This window comes from Heloderma suspectum, chromosome 14 (assembly GCF_057233095.1).
Source record: "Heloderma suspectum isolate Gila_16-S chromosome 14, 16-S_ref, whole genome shotgun sequence".
In the NCBI taxonomy this organism is placed as follows: Eukaryota; Metazoa; Chordata; class Lepidosauria; order Squamata; family Helodermatidae; genus Heloderma; species Heloderma suspectum.
Window position 1 is genome coordinate 15683079 of NC_139471.1, and position 21529 is coordinate 15704607.

Genomic DNA, 21529 nt, shown 5'->3' on the forward strand with positions numbered 1-21529 from the left:
TGTAGACCCCGTTGTGGGGAACTTGTAGTCCAACAAAATCTGGGGGGCCACCACTCCCATCATCCTTTACCATTGTCAGGAATGAATCTGAGCATGTGGAGATAGTTAGCAGCTCAGATTCAGAATGGCAACAGCCAAAACAGGGGGAGGCTCCCAATATGGCAAGGCCTTCTTCCTAAGTGCACAGATGGCTCAGCCTGAGCCTCTCCCCAATTCCTCCTCCATGAAAACCCATGAGGTCTCGGGGGGGGGGGAGAGTGAGGGGGTGACTTGAGGGATGCTAGGGTCCATCACAGAGTGAAGCGGGAAAAGTTAGAGGAGGAGCTCAAACACTCCTCCAGGTTGGCTATGCGTGATAAGTAGGAAGGAGAAACTGTAAGGGAGGGGCATCCCATCCCCCATCCCCTGCAGCTAGTCTGGCTGGGAAGTTCTTGTTCAAACTGTCAGCAGCTTCTCTAACTTCCACTTCAGCTCCTCTATTGGTATTCGTAATTGCATGGAGTAGCTGGTTCCTTTGTAGCCAAAGAGTTTCCTAGAATTTGCATTTGTAAGGAACCTGGCCTTAACTACTAAAGTAGTGACCCTGAAGCCTGGTGTCTTGGAGTGCATTGATTGTGAAGCCAGAGGACAACCATTAGCCATGGCAACCACCGGGGCTGCAAGGAGGTGGGGATCCAACAACATCTGGAGGATCACAGGTTCCCCTCCACTGTATAGTCCTTGCTGCACCATGAAATATGTTTCCACCTTTCACATTCTAACACCCCCTCCACTCCATCTTACATGCTGCAAAATTAGTTCCTCCCAACCCCTGCTCTCTCTCTCTCTCTCTCTCTCTCTCTCACACACACACACACACACACACACACCAGGTCCAGGAGCATCTTTTTTTCTGTCCCTCCCAGCCCACATGTGTGTTCTTTTTCCCCTCAACACCCAGCCAGATGAAGTCTACTGTTGAACTGAAAAGCTTGCTTTGTGTTGTTTTAGTTTGTCTTAATAGAGCTATTATCTTACTGTGATCTTTTTTCTTCCTTTTAATTACTCCAAGAGGAAGGATTTCAACCCCACCCCTCCCGGGTATCACGCTTTCCTACTGAATTGCTGTTGTCAGCAAGGCCCTGCCTCACCCACCACCACTGAATGTTTAATCCAAGTTCTCCTTACTCCTTAATCCAAGAAAGCTCTGACTGTGACAGCCTTTCGAATAATACTCAGATGTCCGTGTTATTCCATTATCAAGTCATCTGAAGAGGGTGGGGGGCGTGTTTCATCAGCCAGGGAGAGATTTATCAATCCCAGACTGCCTTTTCATGCTGCCAGAAGCCCAGAAGCAAGGATACCACACAGAGAGATCTGTATAGTCAGATTGCTTAAACAGACATGACTGTACCACCCATATTCTGAGAAGTGCTACTGAGGTTTAATTTTTCGAACTGGGACCATCCCCAAAGCTTGAGGTAGGCAGCACCTCAAAGGGGATGCTAACTATAAAATCTCCACTTAGTACCCTACTGAAGTCCTATATCTGAAGAAATGCCTCTTCTCGTATGTCTTACTATTGGCCTTGAGATTTGCTGAGGATGCTCTACTGGAAATGCCACCTGTATGCCTCTCCTCTACATGCCCAGGGTATCCTCACCTGGCAACCAGATGGTAAACTATGTTTTTTTGGTACCAGGTGAAGACCTTTTTTAAAAATTATTATTCTCCCAGACTTTTTAGCCCTTCAGTGGCCTTGTTATTATTATTATTTGTTTAAATGTGTTTGGTGTGTTTTAAGGACTTTTCCCAGCTGCTGGCTTTTACTCTGTGAACTGCCTAGAATGTAGGAAACTGATATTTACACGGCATAGCAACAGCTGGACCACATTGCATTTGTACCACACACTAGTCTTGGAAACACAAGGCAGGTAATTTCTTATGATCCTGGCTCATGTCACATCATACACTTCTGCTACATATCATTGCAAAATAAGAGTCAAAGTAAATTCAAAGTGAATTCATTTTCTCTCCCTCCTCCACCCCCTCCCCAGCTCTGGCTCTCCCACACACACTATCCAGGGAAGAATAAGGTCACTTAGGTCATCAGAGGGCACATTCCTGGTGGTTCCATATGGACCCATGGCCCGGTTGGAGTCCACCAGGAAAACAGCCTTCAGTGTGGTGGCCCCTTTCCCCTGGAACCCTGCCTTTAGAGGTCAGGCAGGTGCCAACGTTGTGTTCCTTCCAGCGCCTCCTGAAGAAGTTGTTATTTCAAGAGGCCTTCCTTGCATGACCAGCTGCAGTTTGTTGAATTCCACTTTGTTGGGGTTTGTCTTTAAAAAAAAAAATGTTTTAAGTTTTTTAACCTGTTGTTTTATTCTTTTATCATGTTGTTCACTGCTCCGACATCTTCTGATGTGGAGCGGCATATAAATATTGTAAATCAATCAATAAATAAGAACAAGAATATTTAATAGTGTTACAATGACTACACAAATTGGTAACAAAAACTACCTTGAAACTTGTTCATTCCAGCTCATTTCTAGTGTGGAATCATGTCTTCATTTCAGCAGCAGCCAGTTTGAGGGATATGTGGCCCGCGGTTCATTGGCGATTCAGTTTTATGAAATGTTGTACAAAGTTATTCCTGGTGTGGAGAATGTGGACAGGGAGACTTGTTTCTCCCCCTCACATAATACTAGAACCCAAGGTCATCCCATGAAGCTGGTTGGTGGGAGATTTAGGACAGCTAAAAGGAAGGAATTCTTCACACCATGCATAGTTAAACATGTTAGGCATAATTAGAAAAGGAACTGAGAATAAAACTACCAATATCATAGTGCCCTTATACAAATCTATGGTGGGGCCACGCTTGGAATACTGTATACAGTCCTGGACACAACACTAAAAAAAAAAGATATTGTAGAGCTGGGAAAAATGCAGAAAAGGGCAGCTAAAATGATCAAGGGGCTGGAGCATCTCTCCTAGGAGGGAAGGTTACAACAGCTGGGATTGTTTAGCTTGGAAAAAAGGAGGGTAAGGGGAGACGTGATAGAGGTCTACAAAATTATGCATGGTGTAGAGAATGTGGGTAGGGAAACTTTTTTCTCCCCTTCTCAAAAGACTAGAACTCAGGGTCATCCCACGAAGCTGAGTGGTGGAAGATTCAGGACAGAGAAGAGGAAGGATTTCTTCACACAGTGCATAGTTAAACTACAGAATTCTCTACCACAGGATGTAGTGATGGCCATCAATTTGGGTGGCTTTAAAAGGGGGTTAGAGAAATCCCTGGAGGAGAAGGCTATCAATGGCTCTTAGGCTTGATGGCTATGTGCTATCTCCAGTACCAGAGGCAGTGAGCCTAGGTACACCAGTTGCTGGGGAATATGGGTGGGAGGGTGCCATTGCGCTCATGCCCTGCTTGTGGGTTCCTAGTTGACAGACAGTTGGCCACCGTGTGAACAGAATGCTGGACTAGACTTGGTCAGATCTAGCAGGGCTCTTATGTTCTTGATGATTTATGTGGGATTCTTTTGCAGAATAGAGTGAAATCATGTGGGACGGGGCTTATTTATCCCCCCCCCCTTTTTAAAGCATGATATATACAGGCTTTCATATGCAAATAGCAAAAACAGAGAGAAAGAGAGAGAGACTGCCTTTCACTTAGATTAACCAAAATGATCGCTAGATCAAGCTCCAACAGTATGACTTTCGGTTTTGTATACAGAATCAGACAGAGTAAAAATCCATGCAAAGTTCTGAATTACATCCCTTGAAGAAGATCTGCAGTTGGCTGAGAATAGCTCCTTCCCTTCTAACAGCTAAGGCACCAATGGAGGCAAGACATTGTCTGCAACCTATCTGATTAGGTGAGCACAATCCCAAATATAAGTGCACCATGGATAAGACTGATTATCTTACCAAGCTGGTAGCAGATGGATGGGGATGAGTTGAACTGGATAGTGGATTAAATAGACCCAAAGAGTGACAATTGGGGGTGGGGTGGGGCGGGGCGGGGTGGTGGTGGAGAAACAGACATTCTGTATTCACCAGTGAATTTCTGTTCTCCTTGAGTGAAGGAGGCCAGGTAGCTTAGGTTCAGGCCCCAGGAAGCAGTCCTCCTCCAACTTTCTGGAGGAGGCAGGGCCTTCCGGGGTTCCCTAGTTGATTCTTGCTGCTGTGCAGGGATGCCCTCGGGAGTTTCAGGATGGCTTTGCCATCCCAGAATGATGGAGAAGACATAGGGAAATGAAGACAGTGGGCCCCAGCCCTGTTCTCCCCAAACCCCATGTCTGCCTGTTGGAGAGGCGATAGGCCCTTGCACCTCTGGGAATGCCTGGAGGACAAGGCACTCTGCAGAACCTGGAGGGGAGGCCATGCTGGAACTGGAGAGGAGGCCTCCACTCCTACCGTGGTTGCTTTCCAGCACACCTTTCTAGTGGAGGAAGCAAGGGAAAGGAAATAGAGCGTCCATCCTATAGCCTCTGCCTGTGTGCCAGGCGGTGGAGCCAAGGAACGCCGCTGTGTGAGCCCTCCATCACCTTCCAACCACTTGTGGCAGGGGCGGTGGCGGCGGCGGCGGCTGCTGCTTCTTCTTCTTCTTCTTCATCTTCATGGTTCTCTGCAAGAGCCAGCTACCAAGTCTGCCTCACACCCCGAGGCAAGCAGTTCAGCGGAGGAACCTGGGGGTGGAGGGTGCCTCCTCTGAGAAGCCGAAGGTGGACACTGCCTCCTGGCCCTATAGAAGCAAGGCCTAACCCCACACTGCCTGGCCACCTGCACTCAAGGGGAGAACACCAGCACACCTCTGCCTTGATAGCCAGTGATGCCTTCCGCTCTACATTTGCTTTGCTGTAACATTTTGTACATTTTGGTGAAAAGCAAAGGAGGGGGAAGGAAAAGGAAGAGGAACCCCCCCCCCTTTTTTTTTCCATTCCACATCTCATTTGCTTTGGTCTGAAATAAAAAAAAAAAGTATGCTTCCTCCGGAGGCAGGAGAGGATCAAAGGGAAGCTTCCGCGTATGTAACCGTTTTCGAATTCCTAATTTTCCCTTATAAAGGGTCTTGTTTTAAACACCAAATACAGAAGCAGATCAAAGCCCGGATTCATATTTCTGTAACAGCCCTCGGAAGGCTCTACGAGCTGGAGAGACACACGCAGCAGCTGATGCAAAGCCGAGGCAGATAATTGGGCTCCCCTGATTTGTCATTAAAAAATGCTGCAAATCAGGGAAAGAATTGGACATCCTGTACACCAAAAGGGTGGTGGCGGGGCGGGGGGGAGAAACATATTTTCCCTGCGACCTCTCTCCTCCAAAAAAAGACACAATGGGGGAATCTGCTGTGATTCTATGAACAATAGCAGAACCTCCTTATCTCAGCAAGGCAGAGCGTGGAACTTATCACTGGACAAGGGGAACCTAAATCCCCATGGTCTTAATTAGGCTATAATGGGATGACAGTGCTGGTTTATGAGGCAATAACACAGCTCCCAAGAGGCCACGCGATGCCTTGGCTCAGTGTGTTACCCTGATAAAGGAAACTACCAGATTACCGTGGAGAAAATGGCTATGCAGCCAGGCAAGCGAGAAACAGACTGAGATGCAAATCAAGAGCAGGACGGAGGAGCAGTCAATGATGACCAGAACATTTCAAAGTGGGGAGCACACACCAGTTGTGGGAGAGGGTTCTGTTCAGGCAGGGCTAGACAGGGCTAGACAGACAGAGCCAGCGTGGTATAGTGGCTAGAGTGCTGGACTGGGAGCTGGGAGATCCAGGTTCTAGTCCCCACTCAGCCATGGAAGCTCACTGGGTGACTTGGGGCCAGTCACAGACTCTCAGCCCAACCTACCTCACAAGGTTGTTGTTGTGAGGATAAAATGGAGAGGAGGAGGAGAATGTAAGCCACCTTGGGTTCCTTGCAAGAGGAAAAAAGACAGGATATAAATGCAATCAATCAATCAATCAATCAATCCTGGTGCCCTCCAGATGTTTTGGACTATGACTCCCAGTCAGCATGGCCAATTGTCAAGGATTCTGAGAGTTATAGTCCAAAACATCTGGAAGGCATCAGGTTGTCTACCCCCCAATTATTTATTTTTATTTGTTACAACTGGGCACTGTATTTACCCCCAAAGAGCCTTGTATATATATATATCACGGACCAAGGGGGTGTTTCCACCAGCGATTTACTCCGAGACAGCTGCATGGTGAGGTTGTTAGGGATACACGATGTCATGGCCATCCAACAGCCACACCAGAGCTTATCAGGGAAAAACAAGATTTCCTGAGACTGCATGAAGTCTGATTCTTTCCCTCAAGTTGGATTCTCCCTGGTATAGTTGCTGTGTGCCCCAACCCCTGCATTCACTTGGGGTATGCTAGCCCGGCCCAGGGGTGTGCTTTTCACCATGACCCTGGTCAAGGGGTGTTTCCTGTGTGTTTCCCGACCCTGCACAAACCAATATTCTGATCTAAGAGACAAAACACCATACCTGAAACTTAGCAGAGGCAAGCCAATGTTCAGATCCCAGGGCCAAAGTAAATGCAATGTGGGATATCCATGAATACCATCTCCTGTAATTTCGTTTAATGCTAATAACAGCTGGAGGAAATTTGGATGAGAACTGCAGAATTGCAGGACGGGACATTCTCTTACAGGGCAAATGGCAGCTTGAGGGAGGATTAAGGGTGTCCCTACATTAAGCAAAACAACACACACATCCTTTCCGGGGCTTTCTGCTTTCGCTTTCTTTGTGGAATGAGGGTGGACTTCTTTACACAGCGGACACGTGGTTTGAACAGAGGAAGCACCTCCCTCCCTCCCTGGCATGTGTGCAAAGGAGGGCGGGGGTGTCTCTTCTTTATCGCTTACATTTTGCTGTACTGTTTCCCCACAGCCCTAGGCACAGTTACTAGGGAGTAAGCCTCAATGAAGTCAAAGGGACTTACTTCTGAGTAGATATAAGATCATGCTGTAAGTCTGCAACCCTTGATATGCTTACTTGAGAGTAAGCCCCACTGAACTTAATGGGGTGCTCTCTGAATCAACAGAGGATGCTGATTCTGAGCTTGGTGGGGTGGGGGATCAGATGTGTCTCCCTTCATTGCAGGGAGGCATTTTATTCTCTTCTCCCTCTGATCAGGAATCAAGAGACATGTGGCTTGAATCAAGAAAAGTCCATCCTCGGCACTAAGCCGACATCACACCCTTCCAACATGGCACCATTATTTTTTATTACTAGTTTATCTCCAATCTTTTTGAAAGCACGGTAAAAGGGCAAATGCGCACGAGGCCTCCTGGAGGTTGACGACGTCATGTAAAGGACCCGCAAAATTCCATGAATGACCAATCACGGGCGTGCAATAAATTGCTTGTGTAGGGACACCCTAAGAATAGGGAAACACCGGAGTGGGTGGAAGCAGTTAAGACTCCCTTTGCCCCAGTATCCCTATCCGAATCTCCTCACCCTGGCATGGCTATTATTAACGTGTTGAGCTTGGGGGAATCTTGTTGTGGATCTCCCTTATTTGGCTCTCTGTTCAGTTGTGGAACTTGGGTGTTCTGGTACAAGTGATGCACTCTCATATCCTATGTTAGATGTTCAAAAACACAAAAACCTATAGAAATTAAATGATAATGATGATGCTAAGCACTGTATCAAGTCACAGTGGGATTCTTAACCTATTGGCCCTTAACACTAAGCCATGATGGCTAGGAGTTTTGAGCTAACCATGTTGGCTTAGTGTGATGTCTGAATAGGTGTCTCTCCCAACCATGGTGGTTTATTAACCACAGAGTAAGTTACTGTCTTAGATAATGTTAATATCCCAGACAGACAATCACAGGACAAGTCCATCAATAAAAATGGGCAAATACTCTGTTCTACTGCATACAAACACCAGTTACAATGTTTAAATGGAGGGGGCCATTGGATAGGACTAATGGCCACTATACTTATTTAACCCAGAATGGGGGCAGCGTGGTTGATTACATCTTTGTGTCGCATGATATTTATTCAAAAGTCCAATCCTTCTATTTAGAGGAACGGAGTAATCACTTTTCATTGGTTGCAGAGGTAGGCAACATAAAGATCAGTCAGCAGCTTAACCCTTCACATCCTATGCAAGGCACCCACATTGGGGAAAGACGTATTAGATGGTCATTACCTGTGGCAGATGAAATAAGGCAACTTCTGGGGAACCCAATTATGATGAAGCTCAGAGGCGATTTACAAATAAGACAGACTAACCATGTTCACTAACCACTTGCTGCAAGATGGTTAGTGGGCTCTACCATGGCTTAGTGTGATGTCTGAACAGCCTCTGTGGTTAATTGACAGCTGCTATAGAGCTCTGTGGAGGGAGCAGCCAAAGAAGGAGTAGCTGCCGAACACCAAAATGGCCAACAGCACCAGGCCCCAAAATGGCCGACAGTGCAAAGACTGCTGGGATGCATGGCTGCCTATCCAGAGGACTGTGGGCTCCTGGGGGCGGGGTGTTAGAAAATATTTAGTCTTAACCACATTGAGGAACATGGTTATCTGCCCAGGTGGAAGTAGTTCTCGCAGTGGATAGTGGTAACCACCATGCACCATGGTTAGCCTAACCATCCTTCCCCAGTGTGTGTCTGAACAAGGCCAATATCTGGTATATTTGCAATATGCAAGCATGCCCTGCTTTACTCTGACCAATTAAAAAGAAAGAAACTGAAATCACTTACTGAACATGTAGCTTTCTGCCTCAGCCACATATCCTGCACACTTTCTCAGTGAAATAGAGACAATCTAGAACTATACTTAACCATAGCTCATTAAAACATTATGCAACACAGACTTCCCATTTCAGTTTATTATTTTCCTATCCGCTTCAAAATTAAAGATGGTGTGCTCTCAGCACATGTGTAGGGATGTCAGAGAAATCTACTGTGGGCCCTAATGAGGGCAGATTCAAAGGAATCCGCCCTCCGGAGTCCACAGTGGAACGGGGCACTCACCTCCTCCCTGCCCCCAGAATCCACTTTGAAGCCGGCTCCTCTCCGTGGCCGGCTCTGTATAGCCAGCGATATGGCCGCCATTGCCGTGCCGTATCGCTGAGGAGGAAGGAATCTGGATGCAAATGGCATCCACTATGCCATTTGCAGCCGTAAGGCTCTTAGATTAACCTAAATGCAGCCATAAATGAATGCATTTAGCTTAAACTAAGGGCTTTACGGCCACAAATGGCATCCACTATGCCATTTGTGTCTGTGGTTTTTCCTGCGATAGGCTAGCCTATCGGGATGGAAGGGACGGAAGTTAGGGGTTTTGTACATCCCTATACATGTGCATTTCACAGAAATAAAAAAGAACACCTGCATTTGTTCCAGTGCACAACCACTGAACTGCTCCTCGATGTGAAGGCAGCTTCACTCCAAAATGAAAATGCCCCAATGCATTTGTGTGAAGACCTAACAATTACAATAAATGTACACTGTGTTTTCTTAGGATGGCTCAGGCACCCCTCTGCTCCCGGGTCTTGCTACGCTTAAGTAAAGCTAGTGAATGCAGAGCACAGAAACCATCACACAAACAGCAATTCATTCCTGTGCTGGAATTGTTCCCCCACTCCATTCTTTCTTCAATGATCAGCCTCGGATGGCTTTCTCTCTGTCCCATCAGCTAGGACAGCTAGACTGGTGGGGACGAGGGAGAGGGCCTTTTTTGTGGTGGCCCCCACTCTCTGGATCTCCCTCCCTAGGGAACTCCACCATGCCCCCTCTTTAATGAGCTTCCGCCGTGCATTAAAAACGTGGTTGTTCAGGCAGGCATTTGGGGTAGGTTAGGGTATTTTAGAAAACGTTTTTATTGTAGAATTTTATTGTTTTAAACTGTTTTATTATATGCTGTCCATCGCCCAGAGTGGCTAGGTGACCAGCCAGATGGGCGATTAATAAATTTAACAACAACAACAACGTCATTTTTCCAGAATCACCCCTGCCCACCACAAACCAAAATAAAACATCATGTTCCTTTAAAATTCACACACCACACAATATAGATAGGGCCTTCACAAACAAAGCAAGTGCAGGGGAAACTTTGAAATGAAGTTTGAAATTGTGGAGCAAGAATTTCTCCCCTTGACCGATTAAAACTGTGAAGTGAAAACTTCAGAGTTTTTTTTTTTTTCCCCTATTCGTTCCTGTTCTCCCCCATCTCTCACTGATCTACAGGGTGTTTCAAAAAGATGAACCCGTTTTGAAATCGCTATATCTCTGCAACCACGAACTGCCCATGAATGAAACTCTTACCACTTGAAAGGGTGGGGCACAGAGTTTCAAATGATTACCGCTAGTTGCCTCTCTCAGCGCATAAGCAGCCCCTAGCCTCAGGCGTTCGCAAGATGGAGACCCCGCAGCACGAGGCGTTTTGCGTTCTGCAGTTCAGCAAGGCTGAATCCGCAATCGCGGTGCAGCGTGCATTTCAATGGCATTTTGGTGTTGATCCACCAGTGCCAAAGAGCATTCGTCGTTGGTACCGACAATTTGAGGAAACAGGCTGTTTATGTAAGGGGAAGAGCGCAGGCAGGGAGACCACGTGCTTCAGAGGAAAACGTGAGAAGAATTCAAGAGAGTTTTCAGCGTAGCCCACACAAGTCCATTCGTCGTGCCAGCCGAGAACTTGCGATCTCTCATACGACCGTCTGGCGTGTGTTAAGGCGACATTTAATCATGAGGCCATACCGGTTGCAATTGGTGCAGGTTCTTTGTACAGGTGACAAAGGAAAACATGTAGAATTTAGTGATGCGATGTTGCAGAACATGGAGGACGACAGCTTCTTACCGCATTGGATTTTTAGTGATGAAGCAACATTTCATCTAAGTGGTAAAGTTCACCATCACAATGTGCACATAGAGCACTTATAAAATGGTTAGTAAAACCTGATAACTCATTAAACCGTTTGTAACTTTTGGTGTAATTGTAACATGTTGCCATGGTGAAATATACTGCTTTGAAATTGGGTCCATCATTTTGAAACACCCTGTATAATTGCCTTAGGCCTGGTCTGCATGCAACAAAATGAGGCTGTAGAATCCTGAAGTAGCAGAATGTTTCATGGTTTGAGACATGGTTTTTGTATGCTCCCTTGTGTAAAAACCTTCCTGCGAGTAAACAAACAAGCAAAAAGTAATGCATCAGGAAGAAAGTGCTGCAGCATAGCTCAGTGCTTGCCTTGCTGGACTAATTGTCTACTTGCAGGGAAGTTCTGTTTTGTATGTAGGTGAGCAATCAAAAACTGTCTAAAGTGAGTGATTATGAAGGAACAGAACTCTCTTCCATTTCTGTATACAGTTTCCTTTTGGGATATTATGGGGTTAAATCTTTTGTGTGTGCACGCTTGTCTGCCAAAAGGTCAAAAATGTAGTACAGGATTCTTGGAATCAGAATGTTAGGCTCAGCAAGCCAAACATTTGCAAAAGGGCTCACAGAGCCAGAGAGTCTGCAGAAGACAAGGAGAGAAAGATGTAGGCAGAAGGTTTAACAGAAAGTCAGAGAGATAGCAAAAGGTGGACATCGGTGCCAGAATGTCTGCGGAGTAAGGGGGGAAAGGTTTACAACAAGCAACTGAAGGTCAGGGGAAGGACTCAGGAAATAGGAATTTGGGGCAAAGGTGGACAAGAAACTGCCCCCTAATTGGCTGGAGTGGGAGAGAAGAGGCTGTTTTCAAGATATGAAAGCCTGAGGCAGAGAGGTAAAAATGTTGGGAGAGGAGAATTAGAAAGATCAGAAGAAAGGAATGCCCAAAGTCCTAAAGGAAGAAAGACCTGAGCAACGGCAGAACTGTTTAGGAGAAGCCTGGAACCATGACAGTGGGCCTGTTCAGACATCATGCTAAGCCATGATGGTTGGGAGTTTTGAGCTAACCATGTTGGCTTAGTGTGATGTCTAAACGGGAGTCTTTCCCAACCATGGTGGTTTATTAACCATGGACTAGCCATGTTCACTAACCACTTGCTGCAAGATGGTTAGTGGGCTCTACCATGGCTTAGTGTGATGTCTGAAAAGCCTCTGTGGTTAATTTGCAGCTGCCAGAGAGCTCCATGGCAAGAGCAGCCAAAGAAGGAGTAGCACCAAAGAAGGAGTAGCACCAAAGGCTGCTGGGATACATGGCTGCCCAGCCGGAGGACTACAGGTTCCTGAGGGAGGGAGGGTGGTTAGAGAATGGTTAGTCTAACCACATTGCAGAACATGGTTACCTGCACGTGTGGCAGTAGCACCCACAGTGGTTAGCCATAACCACTATGTACCATGGTTAGCCTAACCACCTTTCCCCAATGTGCAGTTGAACAGGGCCAGTAAGATATTATTGAGAAGGGACTTGTATAAAATATGGACACCATCTAATTAGGTTAGCTGGATGTGTTTACCCCTGGTTATTTTACTGTCCTACTGCTCATATGTTTTGTTTGAGTTTTTTGGTATGTTGGTGTTTGAAACTTTGTGGTCTCTTTTTTGGTGGGGTTACCCGCTCCACAGCTAATAACCAACCCACACACTACCTAAAAGTGGATACTTGCGACCCAGGGACTTTTAACGTTGGTCTGGCGGGAGGCCGCCAGAGGAAAAAGGATTTCCACCTTGTGGCAGTGAAAAAGGCCACCGAAAGGGAAGGGCAAAAAGGAGTGGGGCAAACAGTTTAGTCTAGTTTCCCTTTCACACATGAAACCGGGTGTTTGTGGCAGTGGTACAATCCCTTCTAAACCGCACCATTTCATTCTGCTGCAGGTATATACTTGGCCTCAACGTTGAGCAGCAGCCAGTCCAATCTTAGTCCAGCTGAACAGTTGAGATGGTCAAGATGGTTACGACTTTGGACTGGTTAGAGAAATTCAATAGAGCTGATTTTTATTTACTTTATTTATATCCTGCCTTCCCACCCCCCATGGAGGAACTCAAGGCTTAGGGTTCCCAGGAAGTCTTCCATCAAGCCAGATATGCTTAGCTTCAGCAAGGCTGTGGCATTGCACCCCTTCACAGACCATAGCCCGGGCCATGAAATCAGATCTGTTCCCATCTGTACCTTTGCTACGTCTCCGGCTCCTGTATTGCTCGGTGTAGAAGGTCAGCTGAGTTTCATCATCTGCTTCAGAACCGGAGTTGCCTTTGGCACGGCCAAAGCCGATCCCACCTAGGAAGAAGCAAACCAAGGAATCAGTGCTGGTGTTCACAGCCATCAGTCAGAAAAAGACATCCTCACCCATCAGTCCTTCCCTAGATGGCCTTTGGCAATTCTAAAATTCCTGCTCCCCGTGATTCTGAAACTGCAAAAGGAAGAGAAGCTTAAAAAAGAGAGAGAGAAGAACATGAAAGACCTTATAAAAATAGTTGGCACACTCCTCTCACTCTGCATGGAAGGTTAAAAGGAAAGAGGCCTCCAAGGGCTTACAGTGGCCCTTTAAACCTCCATTAAAGTATTTTACTGTTGTAAAAACCCTTTATAATTCTACATAGAAGTACAGTCTCCATGCTTCTTGGCAAGGGAACTGCAAATGAAAGTGCCACCTCCCTGCCCCGCAAAAATCTTAATCACTTCAAGCAAAGAGGCAGAGAACCACAATCAACTGCACAGGCAGCAGCTTGAGACACAGAAGCAGTTTTCAACAGGGCCTCTGCTTCAACCAAGAGTCAAGAGAAATGTTTAGCCCAACATGACTGACTGAGCCTCCCCAATGAGAAAGATAGTGCGGGGCGGGGGGAGGATGACACATGTCCCAAGAAAAGCAATAAGAACAACCATTATGTGTTACAAGAAGGAAGTGCATGGAAATTGTGCATAGATGTGGGTAGGGTCAGGCATTTGACCAGTAGATTTGGTCAATGGACCAGTCAAAATATGGTAAAGGCTGGCCAAGTAAGTGCTAATTTAGTTAGAGAAACTCCCCCCCCACACACACACACAGACAGACAAAAGACATGCTTTGATGGTCAACAAATTCAATACTTCTGCTAATTGGAAACAGACCACTCCATCATCACCATCATCGTCACCAAACCCTTTATGTCAGCTCTTTTAGATTAGGACCCTGTGAGCAAGGACTGTCTTGTTTTACTGGGTGTATGTAAGCTAGGGATGTGAGAGAATTCCGCCACGGATCTCGGTGAGGCCGAATGCCAGTGCATTCAGCACCCTGAAATCCACGGAAGAATGAAGCCCCCCTGCCCCCCCCGCCCTGCGAAATGGGCCCGGAACGGAGCACCTACCTGCTGCCGTCCGTGCTGACTTGCGAATGGCGGCCGCGTCTGCGGCCGCCATTCGCTTCTTCCATGTAGCCGTTATAGGCTACGTAAATACTTATGTAGCCTGTCATGGCTAATGCAGGGACACCATTTGCATATGTAAGTATTTACATGTAAGTATTTACATAGCGTATCACAGCTTAACTAAGGGAACGCAGATGGCGGCGGCTACAGCGGCCGCCATTTGCGTTCCCTTTTTTTTTTGCTGTTTTAGCCCATGCAAATATTTACGTAGGCTATTACGGCAAAAAAAAAGGGAACGCAAATGGTGGCCGCCATAGCCGCTGCCATTTGCATCCGCTGTTTTTTTCTTTTTTTTTGCCATGATAGGCTATGTAAATATTCACATAGCCTATCACAGCAAAATAAAGGGATGCAAATGGCGGCGGCTATGGCGGCCGCTATTTGCGTCCCTGCAGGCTGCCCAGCGGCCAGATGTCCGGCTGCGGGCAGCCCCGGCCAGTGGCTCCACGGAATCTCCGCAGAGCGGAGCCAGAGAGAATTTCGGGGGGAGGGACGGAGCGCCCCCCCCCCACCGCAAATTTCACCCTTTGAAAAGGTAAGTGACTTTCATACATCCCTAATGTAAGCTGCTCTGGGAGCCTTTTCAGATGCACTCAAAAGCAGTGTAGGAATGCTTTAAATACATACATACATACATACATACATGAGCTCACTGTTATTGTGGAACAACATAATTAACTCTTAAAAGGCTAAAGTTTCTAGAACCATGTCCAATCACTCACAGGAGCTTTGTAGAAACTGACAGCCAGAGCACCTAGGAAGATTCACTGTTTCTTACAACACATAAGATACTGTCATGGGTGGTCCTAGCCAATGACATAAGAACATAAGAAGAGCCCTGCTGCTTCAGACCAAGGGCTCGTATATTATTATTATTATTATTATTATTATTATTATTATTATTATTAATTGCATTTATATCCTGCCTTTTTTCCTCTTGCAGGGGACCCAAGGGAGCTTTGATGATCCCCCTCCTCTCCATTTTATCCTCACAACAACAACCCTGTGAGGTGGGCTGGGCTGAGAGTCTGTGACTGTCAGGAGCACCCTTGCTGCCTTCTGAAATCCTCAAGTAGCCCAGAATGAACATGCAGACTAGGGATGTTGGAGAATTCCACCACGGACTCCAGTGAGGCCAGATTCTTTAGAATCTGGCCCCCCGGAGTCTGTGGCGGAACGGGGCAATCCCCCTGCCAACCCGCAGAATCCCCCCGGGATGGAGGCTACCTGGCAGCAGCTCCGGCAGCGGCTCCAGGTCGTCTTCTGGCCGCTGCTGGGCTGCCGCCACAAATGGCGGCGGCTGCGCCGGCCACCATTTGTGTCCCTGCCAAGCCGTGATAGGCTACGTAAGTATCTACGTAGCCTATTACGGCTATGGCAGGGATGCCATTTGCGTCCCTGTCTTTTGCCGTGATAGGCTACGTAAATATATACGTAGCCTATCACGGCGAAAGGCAGGAATGCAAATGGCAGCCACTATGCCATTTGCGTCCCAGCCTTTCGCCGTGATAGGCTACGTAAATATATATGTAGCCTATCATGGCTACTGCAGGGATGCAAATGGTGGCCGCTACAGCGGCCGCCATTTGTGGCCGCAGTCTAGCAGCGGACGAAGGTCTGGCTGTGGGCGGCCCTGGCCAGAGGCTCCGTAGAGTTGCCGCGGAGTGGAGCCGGCTGGGGAGGATTCGGGGGGGGGGATGGAGCGCCTCCCCCGCACCATGGATGACCCCAGCGGAACCAAGTAAGTGTTTCATACACCCCTAACACAGACAAAAGGGCTGTTTTCCAAGGCTTTATTTCCATTCAACCTAATGAGACTTACAGATGCTTATTGCCTTAGCCTAAGCGGAAAACTTAAGAGGGAGCAGCCTACCAGATTCTAGCCTTAAGGAGTCAGTTTGTTTCTGTTTGGAGGGAAAGGGCGGGAAGCCTCTGAACTTAAGGGCTAGGAGGAGAGAGTCCACCCCTTTCCTGTGGGGCATTGGAGCGCAGCTGTTGTCATTGCACCAAGCGGGCTGAGAGCCTCCTCTTGGCGCCCGCAACCACTTGCTTGTCCCTGAGCTGGTGCCTCATGTCCAGTTGTACCTCCCTCTCCCTGCCAGGGTCACTGTCACTCTCAGGAATGTGAACAGGGAGGGACTCTCCCTCCAGCTGCGCCTCTGAAGAGCGAGCGGGTTCCTCTCCCACAGTTTCCATCACTTCCTCAGAATCAGAACTGCTTTGTGGCTCTATGGGCTACAATCCAACCTTGACAGTGACTGGCCCAAAGTCACCCAGTGAGCTTCCATGGCCAAGTGGGGACTCGAACCCAGATCTCCCGACTCCCAGTCCAACACTCTCGCCATTACACCACACTGGCTCTAGTCCAGCATTCTGTTCACACAGTGGCCAACCAGCCGTCGCCCAGGAAATCACAAGCAGGGCGCCCGCAACCTCTCAGTTATAGTAGCACAACAGCACCCTCCCGCCCATGTTCCCCAGCCACTGGTGCACATAGGCTCACTGCCTCTGGTTCTGGAGATAGCACATAGCCATCAAGACTAATAGCCCTTGATAGCCTCTTCCTCCAGGAATTTGTCCAGCCCCCTTCCAAAGCCATCCAAATTGGTGGCCATCACTACATCTTGTGGTAGCGAATTCCATAGTTTAACTTTGTGCTGTGTGAAGAACACAGCACATAGTTAAGGACCCCTAAGGGAACCTTTCTAAGCTGCTAGCTTAATTGCTGCAGGGCTACTGGGGCAGTCCTAATTCCTTCCCTTGCATATACTTATACATATACATGTACATGTACATATACATGTACATACATATACATATACATATACATGTACATATACATATACATGTACATATACATATACATATACATATAGATATACATATATATGCACATACATATGCACATACATACATACATACGTAACAATATTTATAAACATTGCTTTCTATTTGAAACAAATCATTCTCTCATACACACACACACACACACAGACTTGTTTCCACCTACACAGTGCCAATCCTATTTTCATGGAATATCTGGCTATGCTCAAATTATAGGTGGCCAATTGATGGGTGTGCTACTATACTCAGAGATACTGCTGGTATGGTATGGTGTCAAGGTTGGCATATTATTTATAGGTTTGGGAAGACATTGTCACACAAAATGGGCAGTGTATTATTGGGTAACTACCCATTCCAGGATCATATTCTACCTTGTGCAATATTCTCTGTCATTTATTTATTTATTTATTTATTCATTCATTCATTCATTCATTTATTTTTTCATTTCATTTAATTTCTATATCGCCCAGTTGCTGAAGCTCTCCAGCATTTGATTGTGCGATTTTGACGCATGTGTATACAATTTGCACTGTTTTTACCACTTCAGAGAAAGAATAGTGATTCCTTTCCCTCTTTGTCCTCTGCAAAAGGTACAGGGGTGTACTTTTTTTAAGTACAAAAAGAGGCAAGGAGAAAGGGGTGGGAAAAAAGAAATGCTCACAGATGAAAAACTCTGTAAATTTCTGGTCAAAGAGAAATAAATCATTAGTCTGGCTGGCTGCTATTCCAAGCCCTCTGGCTAAGATCCAGCAATATCTGTGCTATGATTTGCTGGCATTCCTCTACCTCTTGGTAACCCCCTAACCAGGCAACAATTGACTGTGAACGTTTGCACCAGAAAAAACTGTCAGAGCGACACAGCAGATATTAACAGAATTATGATTTCTCTCAGAATTATGATGCTGGATGCAGTCTGGCCAACACAAAAAGGACAAGGTTTCTACTACCTTGGTACTGGCTTTCTCCAAGCCCCATTGGTTCAGACCATAAAACAAACAAGATTATGTTTTCTGCACCTTGGATTCCACAATTTCCACACTGAAAAATGATTTATGCATATCATGGGTGGAGAACTTGTGGCCCACAGGCCAGATATGGGCACATGAGACACCCTGCCCCCATTCAGCCCCGGCCTCTTCCCCCCAAGCCCCACAGCCCAGCTCAGCTGTTCCCCAATCAGAAGAGCAGCAGGGGGTTTCATGCAGGGGTAGGTTTCAACCCGTGCTATGCTGAAAAATTCTCCCATATTTTTTTCAACCATAATCATTGTCATGATTCCCTTAACCCCCACTTCATTTCACACCCAAACATACATAGACGAGAGGCTTCAGTCTACAGCTTTTAATCCATTACTTCACAGGGTCAAACAGATGCACATTCTCAGAAACTCTCTGTCTACAAGGAATGCTTCAGGAGATTCAAATGGAATTTATGAGAGGTGCCCACCGTTTGAAGAGGGAGGCGGTCTCGCTAGCCTAACTTAATGGGGGGAGGTCCCTCTCTTGTCATGAGGCCTCTAAGCACAGCTTTTCATGCAAGGCCAATCGGGTAGACCATCTAAGTTCCGCTCCTGCCTTCTCTCTCTTTGCTCTGCACCTGCGCCTGGCATCTGTTAGGTCAATCTCCTGTTTGCTGCCTCTAACGGGGGGGGGGGGGAACCTCAAGCTCAGCCATCTGGACGTTTGTAACCTGAGAAGCAGGCCTACTCATATCTGGACTAGCCTGGGAAAACACCTCCCCCATGTCTGATGGTTGTCCTTCAGCATCTGAACTGCTATCCCACTCCCTGCACTCGAAACACCCCTGACATTCATTCAATTTGATAGAAAAGGAATTGCTTTTGAAAAGAAATTCAAAGGAGAAGAAATTTCAGAGAAATTCTCATGGGTTGGGTTCTGGGTTCTTGTGTTTACTTTATTTAGTAGGTTGCCAGGGAGCGTGCACAAGCGTCCTGCCTTTCACTGCACAATCATCTCTGTGGCAGCCTGTAGCCTCCTGAGCTTCCCACACTTCAATTACAGCCCAGGGGAAGACATAATAAAATCATTCTTCGCATAGGGCTTTCTTTCTTTTTTTAAGATCAGGAAGCACAGACAGCCTGGGAGGCTGCAGAGCAACCGGGAGATGTGTAATAGAAAGAAAACACACACAGGCATAACTATTCACCACGTTGCAGTGATTAGGTAAGCTCAAAAACACCACCAAAATAAATTATAAAATGCCCTGAGAATGATGCGGGAAACACTCATCATGGCAGCAGAAAGAGAAAAAAAAAATCCTCAGGAAAAGAGAAAGAAGCTGCGCTACAACCCCTGCCAACTGTGAGTCCTATCTATGAGAAACTGTTGGAGAATTTCTCCTCCCCTTGGAGGAATTCAGTGAAACTGTCCCCCCAATTTCTCTGCCCACAAATAGGAGAATGTTAGAGGCCCTTTGTGCCCAGCTCTAGTCTCAACCTCCCCTCTGCCCCTGATTTACAGGAAATAAATGCTAAAGCCAACACTTTAAAAAGTATTGCTGGGCCATCCAATACTGCTTTCGTGTATCACCACCACCCTCCCAGGGCCAGCTGATGCAGGTTGCTTGCTTCACTCTGCTGCATGGCAGGACCAGCTTTGGTCCTTGGAATTCAGTTGCATCCATATTCAGCGAAGGATGGTTGAAAGTCCCTTACCTGGTCCCGCAGCTTGCTTCGCGATGGGGGGGAGGCGTTACGGTTCTCCCCCCAAAGTTCTTGGCGGGGGGGGGAGGCGCCCCATCCCTCTCTACCAAAATTCAGGCCGGGGGGGGAGTGCCCCGTCTTCCCGGCCACGAAATAAAAAAAGTAAATTGAAAAAAAAAAAACATGTGATAGGCTATGTAACGATTTACGTAGCCTATCATGGCTAGATTTTCAAAGTCAGCCATGATAGGCTACGTAAATCTTTATGTAGCCTATCATGGGTGACTTTGGAAAAAAAAAAAGCGTGTGCGCAAATGGCGGCGCCCATGGGCGCCGCCATTTGCATATGCGCTTTTTTTTTTTTCCAAAGTCACCCGTGATAGGCTACGTAAAGATTTACGTAGCCTATCACGGCTGACTGAAAATCTAGCCATGATAGGCTACGTAAATCGTTACGTAGCCTATCATGTGTTTTTTTGTTTTTTGTTTTACTTTACTTTGTAATGGCGGTGGCGGCAGCCGGTCGGAAGACCAGCCGCCGCCCCCGCCCCCGCCGAAATGCTGCCGAAACGCCGCCGGGACCCGCCGCCGAGAGGGACATTCGAAGGAGGTAAGTCCCATCCCGGGGGGGGCGGTGGGGGGCGGAGAATTTCACCACCAATTTCGGGGGGCCGAATGCATTGGCATTCGGCCTCCCGGAGATTCGTGGAGAAATTCTCCGCCATCCCTATTAATTCAGCTATTCCCTTGCAATAGGGGTAATCAAGAAGCCAGCAGAGGGAAGACTGGGTTGGTGTTGTTGTTTTCCTCTTAGCTCTTTGATCCTTCTTTGCCAAGGACTCTTCCGCACTGAAGTATATGGAAAGCATATGGCACGGATATTCCTCCCGCCCCTCCACTTTGCCTGCCAGGGTCTCGGCTGTCCCTCACTTCAACTAGCAGGGACTTTGTTGAGCAGGTAGAGATGTAACATTTCTGGAAAGTGGTGTGCGTGGGGGGACCACCAGGGTTTTTTTCTGCAAAAAAGGGAAATTTGGGGGAACATTGAAAAATGAGCAATACTTTGGTTTTAGCACCCTTTACAGATCTACATACTTTGTTGCTTGAGGATAGAATCATAGAATAGTAGGGTTGGAAGGGGCCTACAATGTCATCTAGTCCAACCCCCTGCTCAATGCAGGAATCCAAGTCAGAGCATCAAGGATAGCATTCTCCAACTTGGTGTCCTCCTGATATTTTGGGTGTCAGCTCCCATTAGCCTCAGCCAGCATGGCTAATGGTGAGGAGTGCTGGATATTGTAGTCTTAAACATCTGGGGGGCACCAGGTTGGAGAAGGCAGCTTTAGGAACATAAAGCAGCCTTTATGTTCCTGAAGTTATATTATGTGAAATTTGGTTTGCTCATAAAATTATCATTGTATTTATTTTTTAAAAAAGTAAAGTCAGTTAGTAAATTTATAATTATTATCTGAATAAAGTATACTTCTAAGTTTAATATACCAAACATGGTAGTTTTATGAGCAAACCAAGTTTTACATAGCATATTTTGAGTTCCTACTTTATGTATGACCAAAGGGAACTTCAGCAAGTAGTTCCTGAAATATCCGAAACATCTAAAAGCCAGAAGAAGCAGGAAGAACTGGATGCAGAGGAAGACTGGGGTAAAGCATCTGTTACTGTTTATAAGGAAGATTAGGGGAATTCTTAAACCTGTCCCTGTTTGTGGGTGGAGTTTAG

General features: G+C 46.8%; 1 protein-coding gene across 1 annotated transcript in view; it reads right to left on the reverse strand.

Annotated features, from left to right (window-relative positions):
• ASTN2 (astrotactin 2) overlaps positions 1-21529 on the reverse strand; it is a 668315-nt gene that overhangs the window by 445488 nt on the left and 201298 nt on the right. The window contains exon 4 of the mRNA XM_084821224.1: positions 13046-13153. Coding sequence (XP_084677350.1) covers positions 13046-13153 — 108 coding nt within the window. The remainder of the gene's footprint in view (positions 1-13045; positions 13154-21529) is intronic.